At 41.2% G+C, this 27,676-nt stretch overlaps 1 protein-coding gene across 2 annotated transcripts in view; it reads right to left on the bottom strand.

Moving 5' to 3' along the window:
• Positions 1–27,676, bottom strand: part of LOC118431325 — a 69,812-nt gene that overhangs the window by 6,367 nt on the left and 35,769 nt on the right. For both annotated transcript variants that reach the window (XM_035842445.1, XM_035842446.1), the window contains exons 4-6: positions 2,448–3,477; positions 2,029–2,138; positions 1,390–1,520 (exon numbers count right to left, since the gene is read on the bottom strand). In XM_035842445.1, coding sequence (XP_035698338.1) covers positions 1,390–1,520; positions 2,029–2,138; positions 2,448–3,477 — 1,271 coding nt within the window. The remainder of the gene's footprint in view (positions 1–1,389; positions 1,521–2,028; positions 2,139–2,447; positions 3,478–27,676) is intronic.

Genomic DNA, 27,676 nt, shown 5'->3' with positions numbered 1-27,676 from the left:
CCATCTAATGCCTTCTCTTCAGTTACTGATAACAACATAATAAGAACCTGTTTTGGGCCCAGTGCCAAAAAGATAAATGTTTTCCAAAGACTTCATGAAGTTTTCACAAACACTTAGACCATCTTAAATTCATTGTCTGATGATATTTTGAACTTCTACTAATTACTACTTAATATGCAAACTTATTGAATTGAAACATATCGATTTCTTTAATGTATTGAAAAATCACACAGATTTGACAGAAAGATTTTAAACCCAAGTTTCTGATGCAAGAGTTTTTAAGTTAAAGGTAACCATATGAGAGATGGGGGAGGGGTGAATTGGACCCAGGCCTGAGTCCACATGTCTACAATCAGGAGGAGCTTGATTGGGTGATAGGAGCATTTGGAGAATGCCTTATCAGACTTGAGGGGGAAGAGGGGTGCTGACCCTGAGCCAAGGAGAGTGGAAACTTATGGCCAGAAACTATCCTCCCATATACACACTCACGAAGGGCTGAAACACCTAACGTTACGTGCACCTGGAATCAACTGATAAGCAATGGGACTCTATCTTGCAATTCCAACAGGTGATTTTAAAGACAGTAATCATGGTGAGTTTCGAGCATGTTTGAGTGAGAGAGTGTGACTCAAGTGTGATTTTCAAGTACATTGTACTACTTTACAAGCAGGGGTTAGGCTCCGGCTGTTTTTTGGCGTTTTGGCATTTTTATAGGGCTTTCTATTTTGTACCATTTTCTTAATGTCTCACGTTTGGTCACATAAAAAAATAGAAAGCCCAATGAAAATGCCTAAAAAAAACGTCAAAAAACAGTCAGAGCCTAACATCTGTTTCGAGAGTACATTGTACCAAAACTTGAAAAAGGCACCATGAGCCTATTAAGACTAGGCACTTGAATTTTCCTACCGAACTGAGCTTCTGCAACCATCAAATAACACACCAGTAAGCTAAACCACCAGCTGGTGTTTATTGGGACCATTAATCACCAGGAGGTGGTTAATGGACCTTCTAACAACCTGCAGGTACTTACTGGATGACACATCTGCCAATCACTAAAAACGGCAGCTTCCCATTGGTCAGTTTTCACTAGCTTTGTGGTAATCTCTATATCAGCAAAATTGATCCCTTCTGATAGAAAAAGATCAAACAAAGAAAGCCATTTATGTCGATGGCAAAATTCAATTTCAGCAAAATTCAATTTTGGAGCAACAAAGAATATGTCTCTTTGGCTTATGGATTGAAAGATGATTTTAGTCCAAATCTTGCCTCGGGTATACCAGGAAGGGATAATCTAAAAGACTTAATAGTGCAGGTTCAGAGACCCTAACACTGACTTTTGTTGCTTCTGTAAAGGTTTACAGTTCTCTGTACACAGATGTTGGTACCGACCTTCTGAACAGCACCCAGGCATTGCAGCATCTCTTCAGGCTCCTTGTCACAGGGTTTGGCACAGACGATGTCTGACAGGGCGGGGGAGAAGAGGGGCTCAGGTAACTCGCGTAAGAAATCCTTCAGCACACCTGCAGGAAGATAGCAAAGTTATAATGTCAAAATTGGACTCTACAAGACTTAGCAGGGTTCGAAATACACATACTTAACTTGCAATTTGCACATAATTTTCGAGATTTGCACGTAAAAATATTCTGAACTTGCAATCTTGCATGTTGAAAATACCTGGCCGTAAAAGATACTCTCAGGAATTAGACGCCCTACTCTTAGACAGAACGACGTATGGACGTCTTCTTCCTTCCTTGTTTTTGCTGGTAATTCTCTCCGGTATAACTTCACTAGATGTAATAAAAATTCGCAGGTTCAAGCTAGCGATCCACGTCGCGATCGCCGCCTAGTTGTATTTTGCATGTAAATTTTTCTAATTGCACGCAAAATTTTTGCCAACTTGCAATTTCGCATGTAGCAAAAAAAAAGTATTTCGATCCCTGCTTAGTGACATGACAGAAATAAAGAGAACACGCCATCTTACATAAATCAGTAGACTATCCACTGACAAGTACAGTAATCAGTGTTTACCTGTTATGACGTTAATGTCAGGGTACTTGTCTGCCGAGATGTCTGTTCGAATGCTGTCGATCTCAAACTCGTCCCGTAGGTCCTTCTTTCTGTAGGCCGAACCACAGAGTCTGGAGAGGAGGACAGAAAGACACATCGGTATTGGCAGAACATTGGGGTTTTGTTGCATTAATAAAGGCACAAATTGGTGAAGGAGAACATGGATAGATTGGTAGAAAAGGAAGGCTGAAAAATGCTCAAATTTTAGTGCACTGAAAAGCTATTTTGAAAAGTTAGATGTGATTACCTTAAGTAAAAAGCAAGCCTGAATGAAAGTTGTAAATGTCTTACTGAGGGATGAATTGGTACGATAGACATTGGTTAGCTGAGGAATGAGTCCACTCTACTATATACTGAATAGAAAAGCAACATCGACATACCTGTAAATGCCAACCACACTCAAGCCTCTGTCCTCCACCTCGCTGACACACTTCTTGATGACGAGAGGAATGTGGATCCCCCCTCCCTCCTCCTCCACAACCCTATCCAGGTCCATGCCGAACAGTCTGCCTAGGCCAGGGGAGGGGTTCAGGGAATGGACACCGTCCTCCATGTTGGGGTCAAGGGTCAGAGTCACGTACATGGTCCCTCTGGGATCCATCTTGAGCGCGATTTTCTCGTTGGCCTGTCTGGTGAGGTGGGACAGGTTCAGGGTGCCCGCGCAGTTGACCTTGTGGCGGCGGATGTTGTCCCAGTTGTAGAAGTTGAAGCAGATCTGGTACGCATCGTTGAGTTCTAGAGCAAACTTCTCGTTCCACACCACCTCTTGCTCCCCGTCCCGGACCACGGTGCGCGCCCGCGGAGCTCCATCCACCTCGATCACACAGTACAAGTCCTTAGAGCTCTTTTTAAACACCTTCATACCCTTCAAGCTGTACAGTTCTATGGCCAGGATCCCTGAAACGGGACACAGCCCCCCCTTGTTCCCATCGTCCGATTTACATTTCTTGTAGCTCCCCAAGTCTACACCTCGGCCAGCAAGGTCGCCGTTGGGGACTTTTTCCATAGTTCTGTCATTGTTTGAGCGGTCCCGGTTAAACGAGCGGTACAGGCGGGTTCGGGTGAACACGCTACCCACCCCTCCCCCTCTTGTTGTGCTTCCGTTGTCACTGGTACTAGTACTAGTACTGTCCAGATGGTATTTGGCGACCACTTTCCCTTTATTTTGTAGAGATGACAGTTTCTGCTCAGGCGTGAGCGCTATTTCTGGCACCAGGGCGTGGTTTCGTTGCGCCATTTTGGGGCTCTCATCGCTGTCAGTACCGATGTTTGCCCGGTTCTCTTCTTCCACGGACTGTGAACGGTTCGTAGCCGGTTTCTTCCAGCCGAACTTGCGTACCGTTGTTGGCGACAGTTGGGACAGCGCAGACCAGAAACCCTCTCGTTTGGGGGAACGGCTCCGAGACAAATCTGTTAGAGGAAAAGATAAATAAGATTTATAACATTTAATAATTTGCACACATGGTCAATTAGGTGTCAGAAGGATGACGGCTGAGACACAATCATTCACCGGTTTTGAGCTTCATCGGAATGAGAGTGGTATCACACTTGCTTTTATAGCCTCTACATTAGTTAGGGCAGGGCGCCCTGAGCAGTTTGGGCAGGGTGCTCTAGGAAATAGCCAATCAAACAATTTGCACACATGTTTGCATAAAACAAGTATCCTTATTCAGAGTCATCACTTTTCTAACCTCCTTCCTACTGGTTGACCCCATAACCAATACAAATTTTGCGCTGAAAGGCTACTTCAGCAGGAGGAAGGTTAAACAATGACCATAACATTATCATCAAATTACATGTGGAGTAACTTTGCCTTCTTAACGACCAGAAAAATGAAAAATTCACAGCAAAAACTTCACATATGTAGCAATCATTTGACCAGAAATGGCAATTTCTTTATCAAACTCTCCAAAGCTTTGTGTGTTAGAGCCATGCATCAATCCTAAGTCCAGTCATTTGGCTGACTGACCCCAAACTATCTGACCCTGCTACTGTCCACGTGCCCAACAAGGTCAACATATCCAACCTAACCAACCATTCAAGGTCACCACATCCACCTAACCAACCATGTAATGATATAAACACAGCCCACCTGCCCTAACACCTGCGTTACCTGCTTCCATCATGTAAGACTACCAAACTGATCTTAAACACATGTTCACAACATGGAAGCTTTGAACAGGATTCTTGCAAAAAATGTTCACCACACCTAGAAGCAATCAGCATCCAAGAGGCCGTCTATCTTCTAATACTATGGCTCAGGAAAAACCTACCCTCTTGTGTATGGGATCGTTCTTTATCTTGTCCACACACAGCCAATATGTGATCCTTTTCTCTCTAACCTTATTTAGAAAGGAGGAGAAAATCGACACCAAGTTCAGACTGGTGTCCCCAGACAAATCATGCACAGTCTGCCCCCACCCTTCACCCCCTGGGCAAACCAATTTACTGCTACAACATCAATACAATTGGATCTTGGCACTGGGGTAGGAAAAGCAGCAGATTAGATCAGAGATATTGCCCCATGTAGTATCGATTGCTGTCTACCCGTAAAATTTACAGGCTTTGATAGAAGAACCCTCACTCAGTGGGAGTTCTAAATCACAAAGAAAAACAAAGGTCACTGCCACTTGAGTTTTAGCAAGTCTCGACAACTACTTGTCTACATGTTAGCGCCAGTCTTGCTGGCACCAGCGATGTTTACTTTTACATCCAACTTTTCTTCTTGATGGAGCAATAAATCAGTCAAAACGGCAAGAAGCCAAGAGGGTTGAAATTTACAGTAATACCACCCAGAACCTTTTTGCAGAGTTTCATGTGAGTGACTTGTTAACAGTTGTAATGGGTAAATTGTTGGTGAGTAATTGTAGCGGACATGTTACACGGAGAGAACAAGTCCCATTGGAATACCCATCCTAGGTATTCAATACAATGGGAAATTTGATTAAACTAAAGATGACTCTAGGGGTAATGCCTACTGATTAGGATTCACATGTAACAAGCATGTGGGGGTGTAAAAGTTCAAGTTACATCAAACCTCTGCAAAAAACAGAACCCAACACATTTTAATATCAAGAAGAGTAGGGGTGACCGAGTGTGCTTGGCGAAATACGTGAGTGTCTGCTTTACCCCTTTCTACTTAAATCCTGGTAAAACATTGCTTCAATCTTCACTTCAATAAAACCTCCAAACACTATTTTGTCTGCAAGGAGGCGAGTTGAGACTCATGCCTTTGGACTAGATGATCAATCAGACGCTACAAAGAGAAGAATCAGATGCCACAAAGAGAGGAAAATGCGCACTGCAGGAAGGGCGTGCCCAAAGGCCAGACCAATCATGATTTTCAAGACCACACAATTTCCTCCCTGCCCTGCAAGACATGAATACTCAAAAAGGACAAAGGACCTATACAGTGATTACGTGTACATGTATAACGTTACACTCCAGTCTAGAAACACACCTTTATATGTTACCTTTTTTCTCTTTCCGAAAGAAAACCAAGCACAAGAATTGGCACAGTTTAAGAATGAAGTATGGTTGATACAGAGTCCATGTCACTTTGTGAAGATACTGGCTGCTTGGCTGAAGAACTGCCCAAGGCTATGGAGGATTGGGAAGGATGGAGGAAGAGAGTCATGGCTGTCCGTGCAACCAGCACGCCCGGATGATGATGATAATGGTTGATACAGCCCTCAACTGTCACATCATATTCTGTTTCTATAGCAACACTCCTTGAAATACAATTGGTGACATTTTCATGTTCAGACAATTTTCACATACAAGAGTGTATAGGCATAAAGCTTGTATCTTTAACAATCGTTGACAGTTTGCTGATTATTGTAATCCACATCACCAGGTAACATACGAAGCAGAAAACATCGTAAGCTTGACGGGCTTTTATCTCCTAACAGCTCGAGACAGCTCTGCACGTCACCCGACAGTCGACTGTCTCCACAGAGAAAAGTCAGGATTCGATCTACACTGAGGATTCGCCCAGCCATACCCATGAAGGGATGAACCCACAAAGCCAGGTTTTCTCCATGAATGAACAGGCAACATTTCGGACACGATAATTATGTACCTGCCCCCAGGCTTCAAAGGGACGTGTGAATACATTTTGGTAAAGCAAAGCCCTGCAGAAAAACACCCTTTAAGAGATCTAATCGGGGCGCCTCCCTCTGTCCTGGCGTAATGACAAGGTACCAGTCACGGCTTTATGTTTATCTGCAACACGCATCTTTTACTTGTAAGGCCGTTACAGATACACAATGACTGCTGTGCTGAAGACCATTCAGACTTTTTGAGGCCAGTCTATGGGAGTGCAAGGATACTCCTTTTGATATCATGGATTTTTGGCCCTTTCTCCTATCATTGACACAAATGTTTATATTTCGAATAGTCAACTTGGCTCAACTCTACCATTACATAAAATGAACAACAACAAAAGTGGTGTTTTCCTTTTTGCTTTAAGTAAACATACAACTGAATAAAAATACATCTGTCTATTTGTTGCAAAAGAAAAGTTTGAAAAAATTAGCCCTGGGGAACATCAAAAAGCATCAAACTATTATCTTCCACAGTAGAACTTTTCTACAGAAAAACTAACAGCTGTAAATCTTTGTGGTAGCCATGTTCATTAGGTGCTATAGAAGTCATTCATGCCATTGTGTGCCCTAGACTGGTGTGTCCCTCTGATTCTTTCCTCTCTGACCTTCCAAGTCACAGCTCCATCACCTTTGGCCCATACAGACAGGTGCATCTTGACCTTTAGCCCAGTTGGGGGATACACATAAACCTGAAGTCCAATTCTAGATGATTGTAACAAATAAAGGAAGATCCAAACCAGAGCATAGACCTTCATATCCATGTTCACTTAGGTTTCTAAAGGCTCCGTTTCCTCTCTAATAAGCAACTTCTGCTCAAAATGAAATCATAGTACATGTACCACTTGTAGAGTCATACCATCTGTTGCTACCAAAGTTTTCTACATTAGTGCATGACATCTTTTTCTGTACAAAACACTGTACAGAATCGGGAGAACTTTTTTTTAAATTACCCATTGCCCGATTTCATTATGCCATCTTCCTTCTCTGTCAGTCATAATACAGGAATATGTACCCGGTAATGCCCCTTTCAATGTTATTAGAAGCTGTCACTCCCTCGGAACACTGTGAAAGGGGAAATGTTCACGGTGGTGTTGTGTTCACGTTATTCTCTGTGTCATCTTTATACCGCCACAAAATTTTGTTTTATTCCTAACGCGAAATTCAATCCCTGCGATTTTTTCTCATTTTAGATCTACAGTATGCTTTCACAAAAAAGTGTCCATAGTCTGGGGGGTTCAGACGAAAGTCCGTTTTTTAAAGTCCATTTTTCTTAAAAAGGCAGACTGATTTGTATAATCAGTGATCCGTCAGCTAGCTCGTCAGTTAGTAAAAAGAACCCCCCAAGCAAAATCCTGGCGCAGGGCATGCCCGGCTACTATGTCCACGACACTCCCAAGTTCATCCCAATGATAAAACACAGTGGGGTACATTACTCTTCTTCACTTATACCTGAGCCAGAACAGGCATTTTCGCTGGCGCCAGTCGCTTTCTGTTTTGACACTGACAAATTACCAACACGATAAGGTCTACAGCCAACACCCTAGGAAATACTTCCGAGTATCACAAGGTCAAAGAAGTACTCATCAAGTTCTACTAAGAGTTAAGACTTTTGATAAAACTCAGACAACCAAAAACACCAACCTTACACTGTTTGAGATTGGAGAGACAAGAGTTACACTTCTGTGGTGAGTGGCCACTGATATGAAATATATGGAGAAAAAGGGCTGCAAATATTAATATTCAGAACCATACTCCTACGTAGCTTGATTGTCTGTCATCGATTTTGGCTGGTATTTCCACAGCTCTAGCCAATTAATTTATACTATCTAATGATGACCTTCGAAAGTAGGTCAGCAAGATGGCTGGCTTTAGGTCTTAAATGCACTTGATTGCACAATTGGTGATCTCTGTGATGAGAAAACAAGAATCTGATAATGTGATATAGAAAATAATGCCTTAGGGAATGCAAAACAGGGTGGGACAGGATGTCTGTTTGACAATGTCTCCCTCCAACCCCATATTCACTTTCTATGGCTGCCATAAAAAAGGCTAGAAACCATTCAACCCATTTTTCAATCTGCATTCTTCCTCTATTTTTTTTGGCCTTTTCTTTGTAGCCTCCTTATTAATTTTCAGTATTATTGGTGCCCAATTGCTCTCCATACATGTCCTTTGCTCGCTGATTGAAACTACAGCTCTCGAGGGAGACCTAAAATGGCTCATAAAACCATTGTTCTCCTCGCACTAATGAATGAGACACGAAATTTACAACATTACAATATTTCAACGGGACAATAAAGATGCTGATTTTCATTCTAGGCCATTCCACAGGAGGTTATCAAAATGATAATCTTTTTCAACAGCATATATACAAGTGTCAATGGGCAAGCTTGATTTGTTGGGCTCTAAACCAATTAGAGTAAGTCTACCAATGTGCCATAGACAGAATGCAATTTTGTATCAAAGTTATCAAACTTGCTCTGACAATATCTGTATTTTTCCACGGAAGTCTTGATATACATCTATATACAATGTATATTAAATGTTCAATCACTAAGCTGTGAGGCTGGCTTGAGAGTATAGCTAGGTATAAATTTTATATACCATATCTTCTTCAATCCAACCTCTTGGCTAGCCAATTGTTATCACGTACACTTCTTCCCAATAGAGTCTGGTAGAGACTAGCCATTGCCTACAAGTACCTAGTCAAGACAATGTACCATGTTGGCCATAACACTAAACCATAGCCAGCAATAATCCATTCTTCATGAGAACTCTATTATTGCCTGTTCCCCAGACTCTCTCCTGTTACGGCCCCCATTTCTTCAGACTGAGCGTGCAGAAGCACATTTGTACTCCTACAATAAAACCCCCCATCCACTGCCTTGGTCACAATGCATGTGCTATATGATTGTCCATTGGCCCCGTATTGGTGGCCATTGTCTGGGACCCTAGTGCTTTTGTTCGCATCGATAGACATTGCTGGAGTGCAAAATTCATTACCATGTGAATACGTATTGTCCGCTGAAACGAACATTTGTGTTGGAGCAAGCTAGGGTTGGAGGGATTGTAACATAAATGTTTTCCTTCCTTAGTGCAAAAAATACACAGGAACATTCAGTTTAAATCTCCACGATTGAATTAAGAAAATTCATGTTGAACGTTGTGACAGAAACGGTGGATGCGAATTATTAGTATATAGTGCTGGCTTTCAGCTCTTCTGACAACCTACACCAACCGTGCAAAGTTGAAAGCCTGTTGCTCTAAGTGGAGCTTTTTCTTTGATGGATATGCAGTTCTACTAATTACAAGGAAAAGCAGCATCAAAAGAACAGACTACTCTAGGTAGCCGACGACGGATGTAGTGTGGGAAAAGTTCGCTCTTTCATATGCAGAGCACTACAGGCATCAAAGACAGGAGTACAACAAAGACCTCCCTCCCACCTCGAAAGCGTTCCTTACTGTGTATGGAATAATAGTTGTCGCTGAACGGTTCAAAAAGCTTGGTTCCTCCCAATATATGGGTTCCGTTAGCTTTTAAATACAAATGCAACTCTTCATAGTAAAAGCAAAGGTGAAAAAAAACTTTTTGAAATTTTCATACAACATTTTTATTAGCCCCAGCAATAAGTCTTTTTGGAGTGTGGCCTGATTGAGTGTCTCCTTTCATCAAAAGGTCAGGTTGGATACAGAGCCATAGACAGTTTCGATGGCCTGGGGCTACAAATAATTAAAACCCTGGCATTAGTTCCACCATTGCCTGAAGAATGGGCGGTAAGTCGTTGACTTTTGTGAGAACATGTAACGGACTAGGAGGCTCAATTTGAGGGCTGGGCTCGCCCTGCCTTCTCTGTCACCTTGACATATTCCATGTTGCCTTGGGAACCTGATACTATATTCAAGGTCAAATGCAGGATGTACCTAGCTAAGACATTTTGTATTCCTGTGAAGAGTAGCAAGAGACTGTGCTTGAAAGTCAAGCCTGTTTTATCATAGACAGAATGTATGCTACAAAAGCATCCATCAAGAACGCAATGAGACGTGTCCATACAAACGACACCCACCGACATCAAAGACGTGCCAGCTTTGATTAAAGAAATGAAAGCCAAAATCACAAAAATGGCCGCCCTTCTGTTTGCTGGAGTCAAGCAACATCCAGCATAAACAGATGCAAATTGGCTGCTTCAATCCAAGTGACCAAACAAGTGGAAAGTCTTCCAGTGGGGGATGGGGGTAAAGTAAATACATTGTCTCTGAGATGAGACATCTGCTTCCCTGGAGGAACATAAACGCAGTCTGCTTCCGACTTCGTCGCTGGTTACAGCCGCTCTCGCTGATTAATTTTCACAAAACGAAGTCTGCTTTTCTGAACATACCATATCATATAGCTGATAACATGTACAGGATACAAGATAACGGCAACACTTTGTGGTTTGATACGCATATCGTAAGCATATCCTAAGTATCTTTCGTTACCTTGAGAGCAGTTGTCCATATCAGGAGGAGTGTAAAATGAGTCTGACACTGACAGCGAGGGAGGATGAAGTTATTTAGCTTCAGTAATGTGTGGGGGCAGAAAGTTGCAGATAGCTCATGCTATGGGTCAGCAGCGACCCTGACCTCCATACACCACAGGCAGCGGCACAATACCGGTACTACCGAAAAACAGGAAACCTTTTCCCCCATTTTTTGTTAGCGGTCTGTCTGCGATCTCTGACGTTTCAGTTCTCCTATCTGGTCCATCTTTTATTTGGAAGGTCACAAGGAAGTCTTTAGAAGTTCCTGTTTCGAACAACTCCTTTGATTGGTATGTAGACGCAGCCCCCTCTTTCTGGAGGGTGGCCATTATTGGGGCGTACCATCCATCACCATGGAGGGGGTGTAATTTGCCATCAGCAGGGAGCAAATATTGGGACAGATGGTGGGTGCTACTGTCTGTCCCCTTAATGGAATTACCAGACCTTGCACACACCCATGGCCATTAGCCATACAGACTTCTTACAGATATTATTATGTGGGCGAAGCCACACATATAGTTTTCTTACAAGTATTTCACCGGAAATCAGAAACAAATGGAAGCCTCCATGTACTCCATGTTTCAAGCTTTTTGATTGGCCTAAAGTCGCACTTTCTCGGTTGTACGTCAGAGGTGAACCTATCAACGCGCAGGACACAATCGGCATCCATTTTGATAATAGCCAATCAAAACTCAGAAAAATGGAAGCTGTTAGCAAATACTCCGCGTTCCCAGCTTTTTGATTGGCCTAAATTCAGACTGTCTCGGGTGTACGTCAGAGCTGGACCTATCAACGCAGAGAACACAAAATGTCATTCGGCATCCAGTTTTATAATAGCAGCTGAGACGCGGCAGTAAATCGGCCATGCATTCGACCAAACAGGCGCTCAAGGAAGAAGTTGCCCGCCACGGAATGAACAAGATGCACAGATAAACATTATCTTCAGAAAATGGGACCTTGGAATCTTGCAAATTAAACAGTGAACGGACGTGTTCAAGCTACGCATTGCATTTGTATACATGTACCTGTTAAAATGCCGGCAATAACGTTACGGCAAACTTGGCCGAATGGCTAAAGCACCAGCTACGTGTGCGCTTTTTTCGCTAGGTCAACCCTGGTTCGATTCCGGGCGGGAACAACTTTCTTTTAGTTGTCCTTTTTTTTTTCTTTTTTGATATTTACAACAATTTTATCTTGCAAACAGAGCATCGTTCAGTTTACACGCCTTTTTATTTATTTTTTAATTGCCCTCAAAAGACTGCGTTTAAACGGTCGGACGGTCCATGTGGGGAGGGGGGGCTCGTCAACGCCTCGGACCATACCGGCAGCCAAATACTGTATCGTCGATGTCTGTCGCTTGCGGCGTTAAGTCAAATTTGGAATGGAGGCTACGGTACGGTACCGGACCTGAACCTGATCATGAATTTCAGCTTTATAATTGCTACACAGCACAACCCGTGACGTCAGGTAAAGGCCGAGAATAGGGGTGAACCGAGAATACGGGGCACCTACTGGCAATTACTATTGTGTGTAAGATAGTTTGACTTAAACTTCAAAAAAGGCCACGGGAAAGACTTGCTGCATTTTCGCGAAAATGTTGTCATTCTAGTTGTTTCTTTTCTTGCGATTTTTCCTTTCTTTTCCCTTCGCCCACATCCTGCATTTTTTTCAAAAATGTTGCCTTTCTAGTACTGAGGCACTTTCTTTTTGTCTTCGTCTCTTCCTGCTTCAGTTCTGAGGAAAGTGGACACAATAGCACAGCAATGCACCTTCTACGAACATTACTATCACAAGCAAAATCTCAAGATACAGTCTTCAAACTCCTTTCAAAAGAGGGAAGAGAAGATCACTACCTTTTTCCAAGTCATAACCTTTCTTCTGATTGGGATCCACTTCTTGACAATACTGTAACATTGTCCTCTCCCTAACCTCTGCTTGGAGAGTAATGAATCTGTGCATGAGATGATTATGATGGGAAGTACTTCGGAACGATTCTGTCAGAAGAGTCTCTAACTCCTAAATGAAACTTTGGTTTACCTCTTTGCATGATTTCAGGATGCTACTGGGACATCCTTGGGCTGTGGTTCTTCCTGATACGTCACTTACATGTAAACAAAAACATTCGGACCAAGACATCTCCTTCTCTACATAATAGAAGCTAGACTTCTATGTAACCATTGCAAACAAATGCAGTAACTTCTGGTTATTTTCCTAGCTGGTTTACATCCTTCCATATTCCAGAGCAGACGCTACACAGTTCTAGATACAAGTCTAGTCTTGAGTACTTTACATCGCATTCTACTTTTACTCAAAGGCTTAGAAATGAACAGGATTTGACAGGTTATTACTAGCAATTTTTTTTTTCAGACTGACTAATAGTATAAAGCTAAGCCTCCTTACACACAACTTTACCTGACAAGTGCATCACTCTTTCTACCATCCCCTGCTCTAATGGAATTATAAATACGGCATAACCTGGCACAGATGAAGAGTTATAGGACAGAACCACCCCATGAAAAATGTGCCAGACACACAGCACATACCAGAAACACTTTCATGGTAGTGCTTTACCCCTTTGCTCATAAAACACCAACAATTGTTAGATTTATACGACGTAGCTGTTATGAAAGTCTGACGAAATTGATAGTTATGTATAATATATGGCATGAGGGGTGCATGCAAAATAGCTTGAGGTAAACTTTTATACTAAGTCATGCTAACATAGAATACAAATCATTCCGATTTTGTTGACAAAATCTAATAGAAATTTTCTATACCTCCCATGTTAGATTAGAGCTCTGCCCAGGCAATCCAGAAATGGAATTAAAGAGAAAATCAATTTCCTGCTAAGCGCAGCCTTCCAGACAATTTCCTGATAATCTTAAGCCTTTCTCCTTCTTGGAGGGAGTCCAAACATAGGTGTGCTGGTCTACATACAAAGTAAGGCAGGGCTCGAAATCATCTTTAATATCTCTTCAATATTCCAGGTTTCCCTGAATTACTACTTATAATTTAGTGAAATTGTCGCCAATGATCCAATATTGCACAATATGAAAATCTAGTGAGGTGCCTCTCAAATGGACAGAAACATATAATTATTTGATACACATGCATATATTTCTTAACCTTGACTGAATGGTAGTTCATAAAACTTAAATGTTGGATGTTTTCACCTACAAAACTTCAGCTTCCCCAAAGTTTTGTCATTTTTTAGTGTAAGCTTATGATAGATGAGCACTAGTCTATTAACCTCAATATTGCACCTTGCAGTTAGATATTTTGAGCCCTGCCAAAACAGATTGCTCCCAAGTTGGACAGGCTACTCTGTCCACCTTTGGGACATCTTAGAAACCCACAGCAGTGGGAAAACCTGCACATGTTGAGGCAGTTGTGGCCAGCACCTGTGCAATTGGCCTCTAAATAACCATGAAAAAGCCACAGACCACATGGGGACCTAACACAGAAAACACTTGGCACAGGGATGGCACCCCAGCAGGATAAAACAGTGCCAAAAGAACCTCAAAGACAACAGCTGCTGACATACAACATGAAAACACTTCTCAAAAATTTATACTATGAAAAATGCTATGATTCTCTTTAGATGTGTTCTTAGTCTGTCAGTTCATTGGGCTGTTGCATTATACAAGTGACTTCTTTCTCTTCTCTTCTTTGTTTCTAAGGTACATGTATGAGTATGAACTGCACTGATAGAGGACCGCAACTTTATAGTTCAATTTTCCAATATAGGTAATTCTTCTGAGTTTATTCCTGATATATAATAAAAGTAGGTAGCTACTTCATCTCTGGCAACAGCTGTTATTGATGCATTATGCAGATGATAAAGGCATATTCAATCAAATATGAAACAGATTTCTCATGTGGCAAACAAGGGGTATAATGAAGAAAAGATGAAATAAAAAGTGAACTGACTCAGTGCACACAAATCACAATTTTACTGTCCATCCATCAGTTCATATGCCCTACGCTACCTGACCGATTCCTATAATAAACTACTATCCTGTCGTTTTAACACGTAGGTTGTTTCATCTACTCTGATAAAACTGGTAGTCCATAAATATCATATTGAAACTTGAGGAATGGGTACTACAGTTCATGCATCTATGGTTTTTGAATTTTCATTTGCCTTTCATGTGAATCCCTAGACACTAATAAAACACCTGTGGTGGGAGTTACTGTTTGGGAGTTAGGGACCAATCATTGTCCCTCCATAGGGAGGGGGGCTGTTGTTACACGAGCCATGACATTTATGACCTCATTTGACATCTACATTAGGTTACTGGGGGGAGGGGAGATGTAACATTATCTGTCCAAGTGTCTTATAAAAAAATATCAAAGGTATAGATTTAGGAGTCCATTGTACAAGTAGAATAAACTGCCTACAGAAAACGGACAAATGTACAAATTGACGTTAATGTTTTATGTGAAGGCTTGATTCATTTCCCTCCATCTGGTACAGTAATACTGCGAAGTATACCCCTCCTCCCCCATAAAAGTGTTTTGTACCCAGGCAGGAGCACTTGTGGTCACTACATTAACAGCTGCACTGAGGACTCATGGGAATATTGTGTGGTAGCACACTGTGGTAAAACATTGTGTATTCAGACTTGACTTCAAGAACTAAATTCAGTGCCAATTTTTGTCTGATGTGTAGCAGGAGAAAACCTTTCTTTAAAAAAACTTGAAAGATGGTCTTACTCAAGTTACTGTTCTTCAGATGTGAAAGAAATCTTATAGTGATGAATACACTTTCCTGTTTTCCCAAGAAACAACGTACTTCCCTTCTCACATCTGTCTGAAGAATGGGCGGTATACAGTGTAGATTGATTTTAACAAGATCAACACAAGAATAACACATTTAAAGGAAAGTGTGTCTACAATTTTTGTCAAATGCGTAGCAGGAGAATACCTTTCTTAAAAAAAAAACTTGAAACATGGTCTTACTGTTCTTCAGATGTGAAAGATATTTTCCAATGCTAAATAAATTTTGGTGAAAGCAAATCCACAGTCTTTCCTGTTTTTCCAAGAAGCAGCGTACTTCCCTTCTCACATCTGTCTACTCATTCTTTCTCAAGTCAACTTCCTCTCCGAGCAGCTTTTAACAAGATCAACACAAGAATAACACATTTAAAGGAAAGTTACAGGCACACCTCTGTAAATTTGTTACATGCCTCTTAAAAAGCTTTAGGTATCACATACCAATCATTTTAGAAGTCGCTTGGGAAAAGCTATGACGAAAGTGAGTCTACATAGAGATTGATGGGTGTAGTAATTGTTCTTAATGGTTTCCTGTATATTGTATACATCACATCATCCATAAAGCAGGGGGGGGGGGGGTAACTTATAACGTACATCTTAACGTTAAGTTTCTAAAATAAAGAGCGTTCATACTATACTACCAGATAGACTAGAGCACAAATTCTGCTTTTGAAACAATCAGCATCACTTCCATCTACCTTTTGGTCAGATTATTACCTCAAAGAAGTCCTCTCTGAAATCTGGACACATCAACTCACAAAAAGTGACAAATTAGATTAATGTTTTTCACACCTCATCTGCTAATTCATGCTAATTAGAAAACAAACAAGGGCAGCCACCTTCCACACAAATGTCCACACATTGAGAACACAAAGAAAACAGGACCTGCACACACTGTGGAAAACCGAGCTTTGACCACTGATCCTGTGTCAAGCCCAATGTGTGTAGGGGAAAGACTGAACAAATAGATTTGCAGAAATTAGTTTGGAAACTTTTAGCAGGTATTGGTGATTTTCACTCCCCCAGGATGGTCAGATTACATTAGGGAGGGGCCCTCTTGGCTCTGGGGACTAAACTCTAATTGATTCATCAAGGTATGCCAAATGATCCAATAGTTTATCTTTATATCTAAGCAACTGGGGAGGGGGTAGTCCGCCCACTGAAATACTAGACTTTACAGGTTTCTAGGGTTTCAATCTATCAGGAGATTTTCCTTGTAAAAGATGCTGACTGTGTGACTGTGTGTCTCCATCCTTTTTCAAACCAGGTCACTCAGTGATCAGATATAGAAATTTTCTCCCATTGGATCAAATGCAATCCAACTGCTTAATGGTTGCTCACTCCTTGACAAAGACTGGAGCTGAACAGTAGTAAAGTTGGATAAGTCCAATGTCAATGTTCGAAATTGTAGTTCAAGTTTGATCCAAAATGACGCCAAACAACACGGATGAACTTTCAAGTTGTTCGTTCTGATTTAAGGATTTTTATGATAAAAAGAAGAACCAGGGATACTGACAGAAAAACAATATTATTGAGAAATTTGATTGACATGGAGCATCCAGGGAATTTTCAGAAGAAAACAGTTCTGTTTATTTTGTCATGTCAAAATATTGACCTGATTTCTCCGTCCTCCCTCCTCACAAATTATGCATTAATTCCATATGGTTTCAAGAAGTATCAAATAGAAACGTTTTTGCCTAAAATCATTGCGCACAAGAGATAATCAATGGCAAGTAAAAGACACATTGACAATAACTTGTGCCAATTACATAGGTAAAATATGCTTGGGTAGAAATTCATGAAGGAAAAACATTCGATCCACAGCTGTAAAGATAGATTTAGAAGGAATGTGTAGGATGAAAGAAAAACATAACCTTTACCTCTTATTAATCACCCAAAGGAAACTCTAGATGAAAGTATACATTTACACCATCAGTGTAGCCAAAGAGACACGTTCAGCTATACCTTTGTCACAGACTAATTTCCTGAACACGTGACATGTGATTCAAACGGTTAGGAAATGTATCTTATTAAACTATAAATGCAATTTTTCGGGATTTCAGGTAGGGGACAATTGAAAAGTGCTATCTGTAATCTGTAGGCTAATGAAACATTACCAATGCCCTTGAAGCACTGTGAATCTAGCAATATAGGCCTATGCTATATCAGCAGGCCTCAGCTATAATTGGAACCCAGTGAGTTTGAAACTGTTGGCTTGGGCTAAACAAGCAAAGCAAAGGTTTCAAGGACAAATTCAAAAACAAAGTAAAACACAAGAAACAACACAGTCCATTCATCGAAATGCTTTCCATGCAAATACCACTGTCCAGGCTATGCGGAATTCCGCATCTGAGCGAAGGGTCGCACAAGTAAACATAGTTACATAGACCACATTCCAACCTCTACCAACTCGTGGTGACCCCTAGGGGTTGTCTAAACTGGCATGTACCAACTGAGCCATGGTGGTGGTCAGGAGAGAATCCTATCTGTTATAGTATAAGCACATTTCAGTAGTGTGCAAAGAAATAATCTTGTTTTATCTTTGAAAGCCAGTTACTCAAAAGAAGACTGTTAAAAGTGTTGAGCAAATTCAGTAAAATGGATACAATAAATCAGAAACGAAACAGCAATGGTTATCCTATGGCAGTTTGTAATACATCTGCCCAACATCTTAGACATAAGCACTTTCGTACCCCAGATAAGACATGCATTTGTCACAAACTTACTTGGACTTGACCTGAGTCTTCTTCTCTTGAAGCAAACATGTCATATGAAATCCCTGCATTTACAACTCTGTTTGTGAACTGTCCTGACCTTATGTTGGGTGGTCTGGTGGTGTGACGTGAACAGCATACATAACATCTACGATGTACGTATATTGTACAAGAGTCAACCAGGCGAAAATTATCCCTCGGGCCATACAACATAACCAGTCCTTGAGAAAACCCATCATCGAAAATACAAAACAACGAAACACACAATCAGGCCAGGGCAGTCTATTTCAAGCACTGTTATCCTTGAACTGAGGTGAGATGCAGTCAAGTGGTACTAAACATGTTTGCAAGCAGTGCACCCTTCCTGTTTAACACACATTTGTTTGGGTTATAAAGTGAGCAATGACAGCTGAGACTGGGTCAAAATCATGCAAAGAACCCTCTTCACATATTTCTTCTGAACTTTCCCTTTTGACCATAATCTTACCAAGGAGCTTAACCAGTATCAGAGGGCTGTTCCAATCCAAGAAAAGTAGGGGACAAGTAGCCGCGGGCGACTGTAGGTCTATCTATCGCTATGCTCTCAACCATAGCGATAGACCTACAGTCGCCCGCGGCTAGGGGACAAGGTGGTTATGATTCCAAACCTAGATTTCTATTTTCATACCTCTGTCATTGAACTGGTGATAGACTCCCAAGTTTGACAACTGACAGACACTATCATAATGGTTACATAGTTCCTTGTTTATTTATCAGTTCTTACCAGAAGTAGGCAACGTCCTAGATGATCTTCTTTCTTTGATCATTTGCTACCACTATAGTCTCCCTCCTAAGGCCCAATCTATACACAGTTTTTACCGATATCGGTGGATGTGTCGGGAGGGATCTGGAACGCTGGCCGCGGGACACCCGTGGCGCTTGCAGTCATAAACAGCTATATAGCCTAATGAGCCCGCGTTGTATGCTAATGAGCCTTCCCGAAGTCGGGACACATCTACACGCGCGCGGAAGCTGTCGGGGACCCCTGCTAAGCTATCGGGGACCCTGCTAAGCTTTCGTACGAATGGTCCGGACCTTTCGGGAGAAATTTTCCCGATATCGTAATGGCGATATAGCAGTTCCATCTAGACGATGAAAAAAAGCTGTCGGCGAATGGTTGTAGGCTCGCCGATATCGGGAAAAACTGTGTGTAGATCGTGCCTAAGTTCATATTTCTCTATTACAGCCTTTTCAATTGCTTTCTTCAAAAGAAATCTTCTTAATTGTCAATTTATGACTACCGGTGTCCTAAGAATACGACTGACACTGAAATGACAATGAGTGGAATGCAGCTTTCATAGGCAAGAAAAGCCCTAGACAATTTCTTTGTAACAACACTTTGTTTTCAAGTGTTTATGTTTATTCACAGAGATAATGACTGTCACAAGCACAATAGGAAAAGAATCCCGATGTGAACAGGGACAAGTGGGTGATGATACATGTCCGTAACGCCCGGATGCCCAGCTTTTTGTGCTGTCATTTGTGGCCAGAGCCACATCCGTCCACACCTACATTGTGACGCTGGCTCTGCCCACTCTGACTACTTCACATTCTTCCTCAGAAGGAAGTGGGGGCATTTTGGAGGTCAGGGGCGGGGCTGGGAGTTCACCTGGGTCAGTAATATTGTTTGGACTAATTGTCCTACCATTAGAAACTGCCATAACGGAATTCCGACTCAAATACTCTTCTTAGACGAAATGTAGTCTGACGTTGTAATGCTGTTGAGAAGGCATAGCACTCATGTAGGTGTACAAATGCACCTTCATGTAGGTATATGTCTCCCATATGAATGGTCTAATAAGCCAAGATACATGGTCTAATAATAATCTCTGCCCAAACTAATGACTCATCTATTAATGAAGGCTCCACTCTGTCTGTGGTGATCAGAAAATATCCCATAATATGTGATGGATGATTCCCATGGCAACAGCAGGCTGGCCCTACCATGAGGTCCTCCTCTCCCTGAAATGACTTGGATGGTTGCCAAGCATTATAAATTGGAATTGGGAATTCCAGTTTCCAGAGCAGTTTGCCCCTAGGAAAGAAACAACTGGACACTATACAAAGTGAAGGACATATCTGTTACAAAGAATTTGCCAGCAAAACATTATTTTGTAGCAGTTGAATAGGTTAGTTTTCACTGGGGTGGGGGCAGATACTTTTTTTCTTCAACTTGAACTTGAAAAAAATCTAAATTCTAGCAGTTGTTTACAAAAATATTAAATCGCTAGTAATTTTGTTCTGTATCAACGTACTACCAGCAAACAAAAAAAATCCACAAAATCTTTTAATGGATCTTCAATAAAGTCTTGTATTCCTGCACTTTTTTGCATATTAAGTTCGAGACATCAAATTCCTCAAATTCTCCTGCAGGTCTTGCCGTGTTGCTCACCTATTCCTAAAAGTGAAGTCTTGAGACCTTCTATACAATACATCCGCCCTGAGTGCTTCCCTACAAACAACATTGATCCATACTAAGGGGAGTTGGTAACTCGCCAAAGCACAATAATCACAACACTGGATTCTTGCCCTTTACACTAAGCCTCTGCCACCTTAGGCTTAGAACAAGGGTGTTTCCTTCTTAGTCAGTGTTGGACAGTTTGAGCTGTCACATATGTCTTGAAGTTGAAGTTATCCTTCTGTGTTTGTTTTTTGCCTCAGCAGAGGCAGGAGGAAACAATAGAATTTGTTAGAGAAGTCCTTGGTGAATGGTGTCTACTAGCATGGTACTAGGTGCCATCATCTGTAGTAACTGCTCTCTCTTTTTGCTTGGGCTAGTGCTTACTACGAAGGCTGGCACCCATGCTGTCTACCTTGACATATGTGTATCTATAAAATGTCAATAGAACTAGAAATGCATGAATGCTCTAAGTGTGTTTTATGGTAAAAGCATTTCTCTTTGGACATATTGTATTTTCATATCAATAACACTAGCATAATTGCTCTCACCACATCCTACCCTTCCTATGGTTGTCTTCAGGTTTCCTGATTAATGCTTTTGGTATGTACAACTTTGCATCGAGCAAACTGATTCCACATTCCCAAAATAACAAGTAGCTGAGAGGTCCGAGTTTGCTGGGTCTGTTTGTTCCTGTTGGTCGACCAAATCAGCTTTTTAACAGTTACAGCAGTGTTGGGTCAAGGTTTTACAGAGGGGAGCTAATAGTTACGAATCTACATAATGAGAAAACCCGAGCAAATCCTAATTCAGATTTGAAGAAAAGGGGTTCACTACCAGTATACTGCCCTTTACGATGAACAACTCAGGAAGGCTCCTTCATCAAACCTATAAATTAATACACATTTAGTCAAGTTTCCAATACACATCAAGATTTACTTTACACTCCCCCCTGGATACACATATAACTGCAGCTGGTGGAAATGACACCAACGCATTAATTTGACAACTTCCTAAACAACAATGTGTTTAATGGGCCATGTGGTTACAGGTCTCCTCCTACAATTTAACACCTATGATCATAAAGCCATTCGGCCATGTCAGGCTAGAACTGCTCCTTTGTATTTTGACATGTGGCTCCCTCATTCCCAAATCTTTTGAAGTACTTCAAAATCTAAGTTTTTATGATAATGTTAGATGCTACATATCTGAATTTGAAACTTGACTGCAAAGTTAACACCTTTGCAGGTATATTGTTCTACCATTATCTACAAGTTGTGTTTTAGGCCACACCAATTTAATTTCTTGGTTCACGGATTTTTTCATAAAAAATATGAAGCGAGAGGGCGAAATAAAAATAAAAATAAAAATTGTAAAATGGTTGGAATAAAGGTAACGACTAATCCAAAATATAAAGAAAAAAGTTTTCAGCTTAAAAAAAGTACAAAAACACTATCATTGTACAGTAACAGCACCTGTACCCACACTTTAAGGAGCTTATAATATAAAGGCCAATTTACTACACCAGAAAGTTAGTGAATGGTTTCATTAATGGTGAAAACTTGCTGAGCGGTAATTTTCATTTTTTTATTTTTTTTCCAAAAAATAGGAGCGAGCGAATCCGTGAACCAAGAAATTAAATTGGTGTGGCCTTAGGGTACACGAAATAGACAATAGAAAAAGAAAAACTGTGTGTTTATCAATCTATCATGTGGGCCATATTTTGAATTATAGCCAGAATCGGAAAAGAAGGATTTTGGAAGGAGAAGAGAATCGACTGTCAGTTTTCACTGACTGTCTTTCTTGTCTCCCTGCCAGTCCAAAACTGACCGACCGTAACTCTTACTACATCGCAGGGAAGTTTGGCAAACAAAATTATCACTAGTGCAATCCATCATACAACAGGGGCGCCTTTCTTCCTGCTATCCTTCCTAGACCTGTAGGCACAATGGAGTGGTTATTTTGGGACCATCAGGTGACTGTAGACAGTAGTTATCATGTGCTATCTCTTTCCACAAACACAGCAGAGCTTTCAGAGAGCATCACGATGTTTACCCTATCATTGCCTTACCAGGACAGGCTGTTGCAAAAAATGAGGCGGATCTATAAGTCAGGTCTTTGAAATCTGATTACCAAATGTCTACCCCACAAAAAAAGCCAATCTGGGGGACAATATAGTCAACCTAGAAACAAAGAGAAAACATGATAACATCTGTTGTCACTTTCATGTAAGTTTCTAGATCTAACACTAAGTAAAATGCAACAGGTGTTGGTTAAACAATTTTATACCTGCTGAATGCTAAATGGGCAAACTTGTAGAAAAGAGTCAATCAAACAACACTGGATCCAGCACATGTATATGATCATGTAATACCGTAGATGTGGATATTTCAAGCAGCCAATACCATACATTTTGGTATCATCCCGAAGTTTCCAGTAGAAACAGAACAGGTGGAAGATCTTCTGATCCCAGACAGGCTTAATGGACTTGGTTATGAATGACTTCACTTCCAATTGATAAGTCTACCCTTCATGACAGCATGCCTATGTGTGCCTGCCTATCATGCTAACCTAATGCGCAGTCTGAAACGCAGACTTTTAAACAGTATGGAATAAAATTCTAAGAGTGTACAGACAAACTTGTCTAAGAAGACCACTCGGGGGACCGGGAGAATCCGGAAAAGGGTGGTCGCTGCTCGCGATACACAAGTGGTCGCCTTTGCCAAGTTTGCTTAATGCTTGTGTCTATGTGAGAAAATTTCGAAACTGTCAAAAAGCGGTCGGCTTGAGGAGATGGTCGTCTTGTGTAAGTGGTCGTTAGACCAAGTTTGACTGTATGCGGTACATTAAAATTTTCTGCCACGTGCTGCACACATGTGCCTTCTTCAAAACCTTATTTCCCATTGAGTGCATCCTGATAAAAGGTACTGTAATCAACTGCCAGGGAAGAATTCTTGCCATACCATGTTTGCACCTGTTCTGTTGTTGACAGACAACTTTCTGAGGGTGGCCGGATAAAAAAAACACAATGCACGAGGCCTAAGGCAATCAGGAAGCAAAAAAGATTTCAAAGTTATAGAAACATTGCTTCTATTAAGTTGTACTTTCATATATAGTGCTGGGATAAACAACAAGACTCAGTATTTCTTGGAAAGTGGCCAGAACAGAATTGACTCTCACCATCTCTCACACATTGAACTTCTTTCCGTCTCTCTTTTTGTGGTCTACAACACCTGAATGAAACTTGTTGCATACCCATGGAGCAGAGCACAGGTGTGCCATGGTCTGATGACAACACCTGTTTAACTTGATAGCTGCATGTGGTGACAAAATGGGTTATATTCCTCACAGCAATGGCACTATAGTCTAAATATGGTTCATATGTCAATTGTGCTCTTTCCTGTGAGACATGGTACAGTGGAAATGCAAGTGGTACACACTTTGTCAGGCGGTTGTCATTCTGTGAATCAGATGCTATTTTGGGGTTGAACAAACAAATCTTGTTTTCCTGTTGACCTGTTTTTTCGGACTAGATTGTCAACTTTTTTTCTTCAGGCATGAGGAATGAATGATTAAGATCTGTGAAATGAAAGAACTATTGAATAGTATCTTTTAATCATAGATAAATCATTTATAAGGGACCTTATGTCTTCCAACATGAAAATGTTTACAGCTGGAACCCAGACTATAGCCCTTCTTGACTGAAAACATACCCTTTCCCAAAGGAATGGATACAAACGTATGAATGAATGAAAGAATGAAAAGGTAGAAACTATGTATGTTCCTCTCGATGCATTCACTAACACAGTAACACAAGCAAACACAGAGCCTTGAAAACAGTCTTATCCCAAAGTTAACCATTTACAACATGCCTGTTTTAACACTTTTTTTGGTGCCAAAATAAACCAGCCGCACCCCACTTGTCCCCAGACACAGTTGTCATCACAAACTGTCTGCTCTGGGCAATGCCGTGTTTGCTTATTTTCAACACGCATATGCAAACATGCTTCCAAGTCACTACCCCCATAAAGCTAAACCACTGAACTCGCAGCATAGCAACAGTGTATTAGTTGACCTTGGCCGTTTGAAATTACTCAGATAAGTCAGACCTAATATTGACAAATAGCTGCCCTAAGCGAGTATTTCAAGGACTTGATTATGAAGCCATGACCTCCGTCTAACCTTCCAATGTTCTCTTACACAAGTTTTCAGCCTGCTTGTTTTTCTTGTGACAGATATAAACATTGGCATGTGCCTTAAGATCTAAATACTTCAAGACCACTTTCAACCCTTCTTGCAGTTCAAATACCTCAGTTTATCACTAAAAACTTGACATATCTAACAGTTGAGAAAGCCCACATATAGAGACAGGTGTTTTTCTACTCTTGTTTGAATGGGGCAGCAGCAGGCATTTCTAACACACACTTTGTAAACATACCGATCTATCGCCACTTACAAGCTGAAAGTGTTTATGTAATGGGAGAGGGAAGCTTTTAGGGCTCCTGTCATATTTAGGTCTCAGATTTTTTGACATGAAATAATAGCAACTCTGTGTGACTTCAAAACACTAGGTTCATTTCTGGGTGGTCATTTTCTTTTCATTTGGGAACGAAATGAGCAAAACAAGAACTCTCAACAGCTTTGATACTCAATCATCATGTGACAAAAAACATTAATTTTTCAAAGAATTTTTTGTACATAATTTGGAAAGTTCATTGACAAGAAACAAATTAATGATTACATTTCATATAACAATTATACCAGGGTTTCTACTTATTAGCAAATGTGACAGCTGTATACAGTCAACCTAAACTCTGTTTATATCAACACAAGTGGGCTGTAAATTCAGCAGTTTCTAACAGTTTTACCTACTATTGACTAAAGCCTTAAATCTTGCATCATGTTTGTGAATGTCAAGGCGTTTACAGACTGACCATTGGGGAGTGACCGATTGACCATGCCTCATGACCGACCATATATCATATTGTGCTGACATTTTTAACATCTGTATTCTAACCTCTTGGACATTTACAACAGTCAATCAACACGGTCTAAATCAGAGGGCCAACTTGATGTGTCCTGTGACAGTTTTTGTTTACACTGCCTGTCAGACAGCTATGGACTTGCTCATGAATTTTCCCTTCCAACCTTGAACTTTGACATTTCTAGGATATGTGTATATGTCCACACCCTCAAATCCATCTATGTTTGTATCAGGGCTTTAGCCAGCTCGAATTTTTTTTTCCGTCAGCCAATTCCAATCGTCGTGAAAACCGCGAAAATTAATTTTCCCTATGACACTACAAAGTAGTAAATGTTGCCATTGAGACCTTGAAAAACCGGTTTTAATGAGATTATCGTATTCAAAAGAGCGCCGACACACATTGGCAACAGTCATAGTAATAGCAAAACAAACAGTGTGTGGCTTTCACCGCCGTGGACGGCGTCCCCAAGCCGCCCGTGGCTTCCACCAAGGATTTTTGTCCTTCAAGGTTGACGGATTGGTTTTAAAATTTTTCCGTCAGACGCATCAAATTTCCGTCAATTGACGGAAAAACGGACGCTGGCTAGAGCCCTGGTTTGTATACTGACTCACATACCTAAGGCTAACGCAGATACGGCCAGGAGATGACACGTGTCTTTTATTTTCTCATCAGTCATCACTATAAGAAGAAAATGCCCAGGTCAGCGGATAGACTTATCCCCTTAGATTGTGAATCAAACACATGAAAGGTGGATATAAACATATCTCACATTGCATACCCAAACCACCTGGCATTAAACAGAAATGGCCTTACTTATAAGGCCCACTTTACATTACGCTTTTCGCGTTAGCGGTAAATTCCCCGTTATCGGGACGCCGCTATCGGCACCTCTTTAGACACACCGCCCGGAAATCTGACAGGACACCCGCGGCGCGCGGTGGATTGTAAAATCTTGGTGAAATTCTACCCGTTAAGATCGCAGTTTTTTTTAGCTGCACGTTGTTATATTGAACAACCGTAAATTTTTTGTTTGCGTACCGCTACCAAGTGATTGAAAATTCAAATACGTGACTTGCATGAGAAATACAAGTCCCTGCCTACCTTGTTGTTTCGCTGACACTTCCGGTAACTTCGACCACAAAATTTTCGATAAAAAAGCACTTAAAAACCCTTTCAAAGCGAACTGTTTGATAGAAGATCCCTTTCTTTCAGTGATGACCTGCTAAATTATGGCTACGTACTGAAATAACCGTGATATACGCATAACTCCTGCAGGTATAATAACTACCTCGTACGTAAAAACTCAAGCTGCCAGCAGTTCATGTAGCGGGAATTTCCCCACCAATGTCATAGCAACGGCCACCACTGTCATAGCAACGGCCAATCGGAGACGCGTAATGGGATTACTTTATACACAATTTGCAGAGATAGCGGCTTCTGGTTTCGGTACAACGTAACGATGTATTGCAGGAGAAATTATTCGGAATCGAACTTGTATATTTTTTTAAAGGTCTTCCACGAAAATTGTGCAAAAATAGGTCGTCCAAAAATGTGAGAATGAGACTATTTTTCGCTGACATCCCGCCTGCTTTGAAGGTTGACTGCAGACCCGATTGACGTAAGAGCCTGCGTAGGTGGCCATTACGGAAAAGGCAGGCCGTGAAAACTATTTTTTCTGCGTAGTTCGGGTTGATTTTTGGGTTGACATTCATTCTACTAGTATATAAAAAAGTAACTATCGGAAGACTGTTTTCTTATCACTGTATTCTTACCCAGCGTTATGAACATGATCGCTGCTGGCAATTTTCCTCCAATGTTTTGCAAATCTGTACCTACCATTTTCGCGCCATATGCTAATAAGCGCGCGCTTTATGCTAAACGTCTAAACCCTGACTCCCGCTAACGCGAGCCCGACGTGTTCTCTTTATACGCAGTTTGGCGTTCACGGGGACTCCCGCTGAGCCTACGGCCGTACGCTTCAGAGTGGACGGGAGAAAATTTGGCGTTAGCGGGGCTACGTTAACGGGAACTCTCTTTACACGGGGCTCCCGTTAACGCAGTCCCGCTAACGCCA

This window comes from Branchiostoma floridae, chromosome 15, assembly GCF_000003815.2.
Source record: "Branchiostoma floridae strain S238N-H82 chromosome 15, Bfl_VNyyK, whole genome shotgun sequence".
NCBI classification, from domain to species: Eukaryota; Metazoa; Chordata; class Leptocardii; order Amphioxiformes; family Branchiostomatidae; genus Branchiostoma; species Branchiostoma floridae.
The sequence above is the reverse complement of the archived record's forward strand: the minus strand, read 5'-3'. Positions and strand labels throughout refer to the sequence as shown.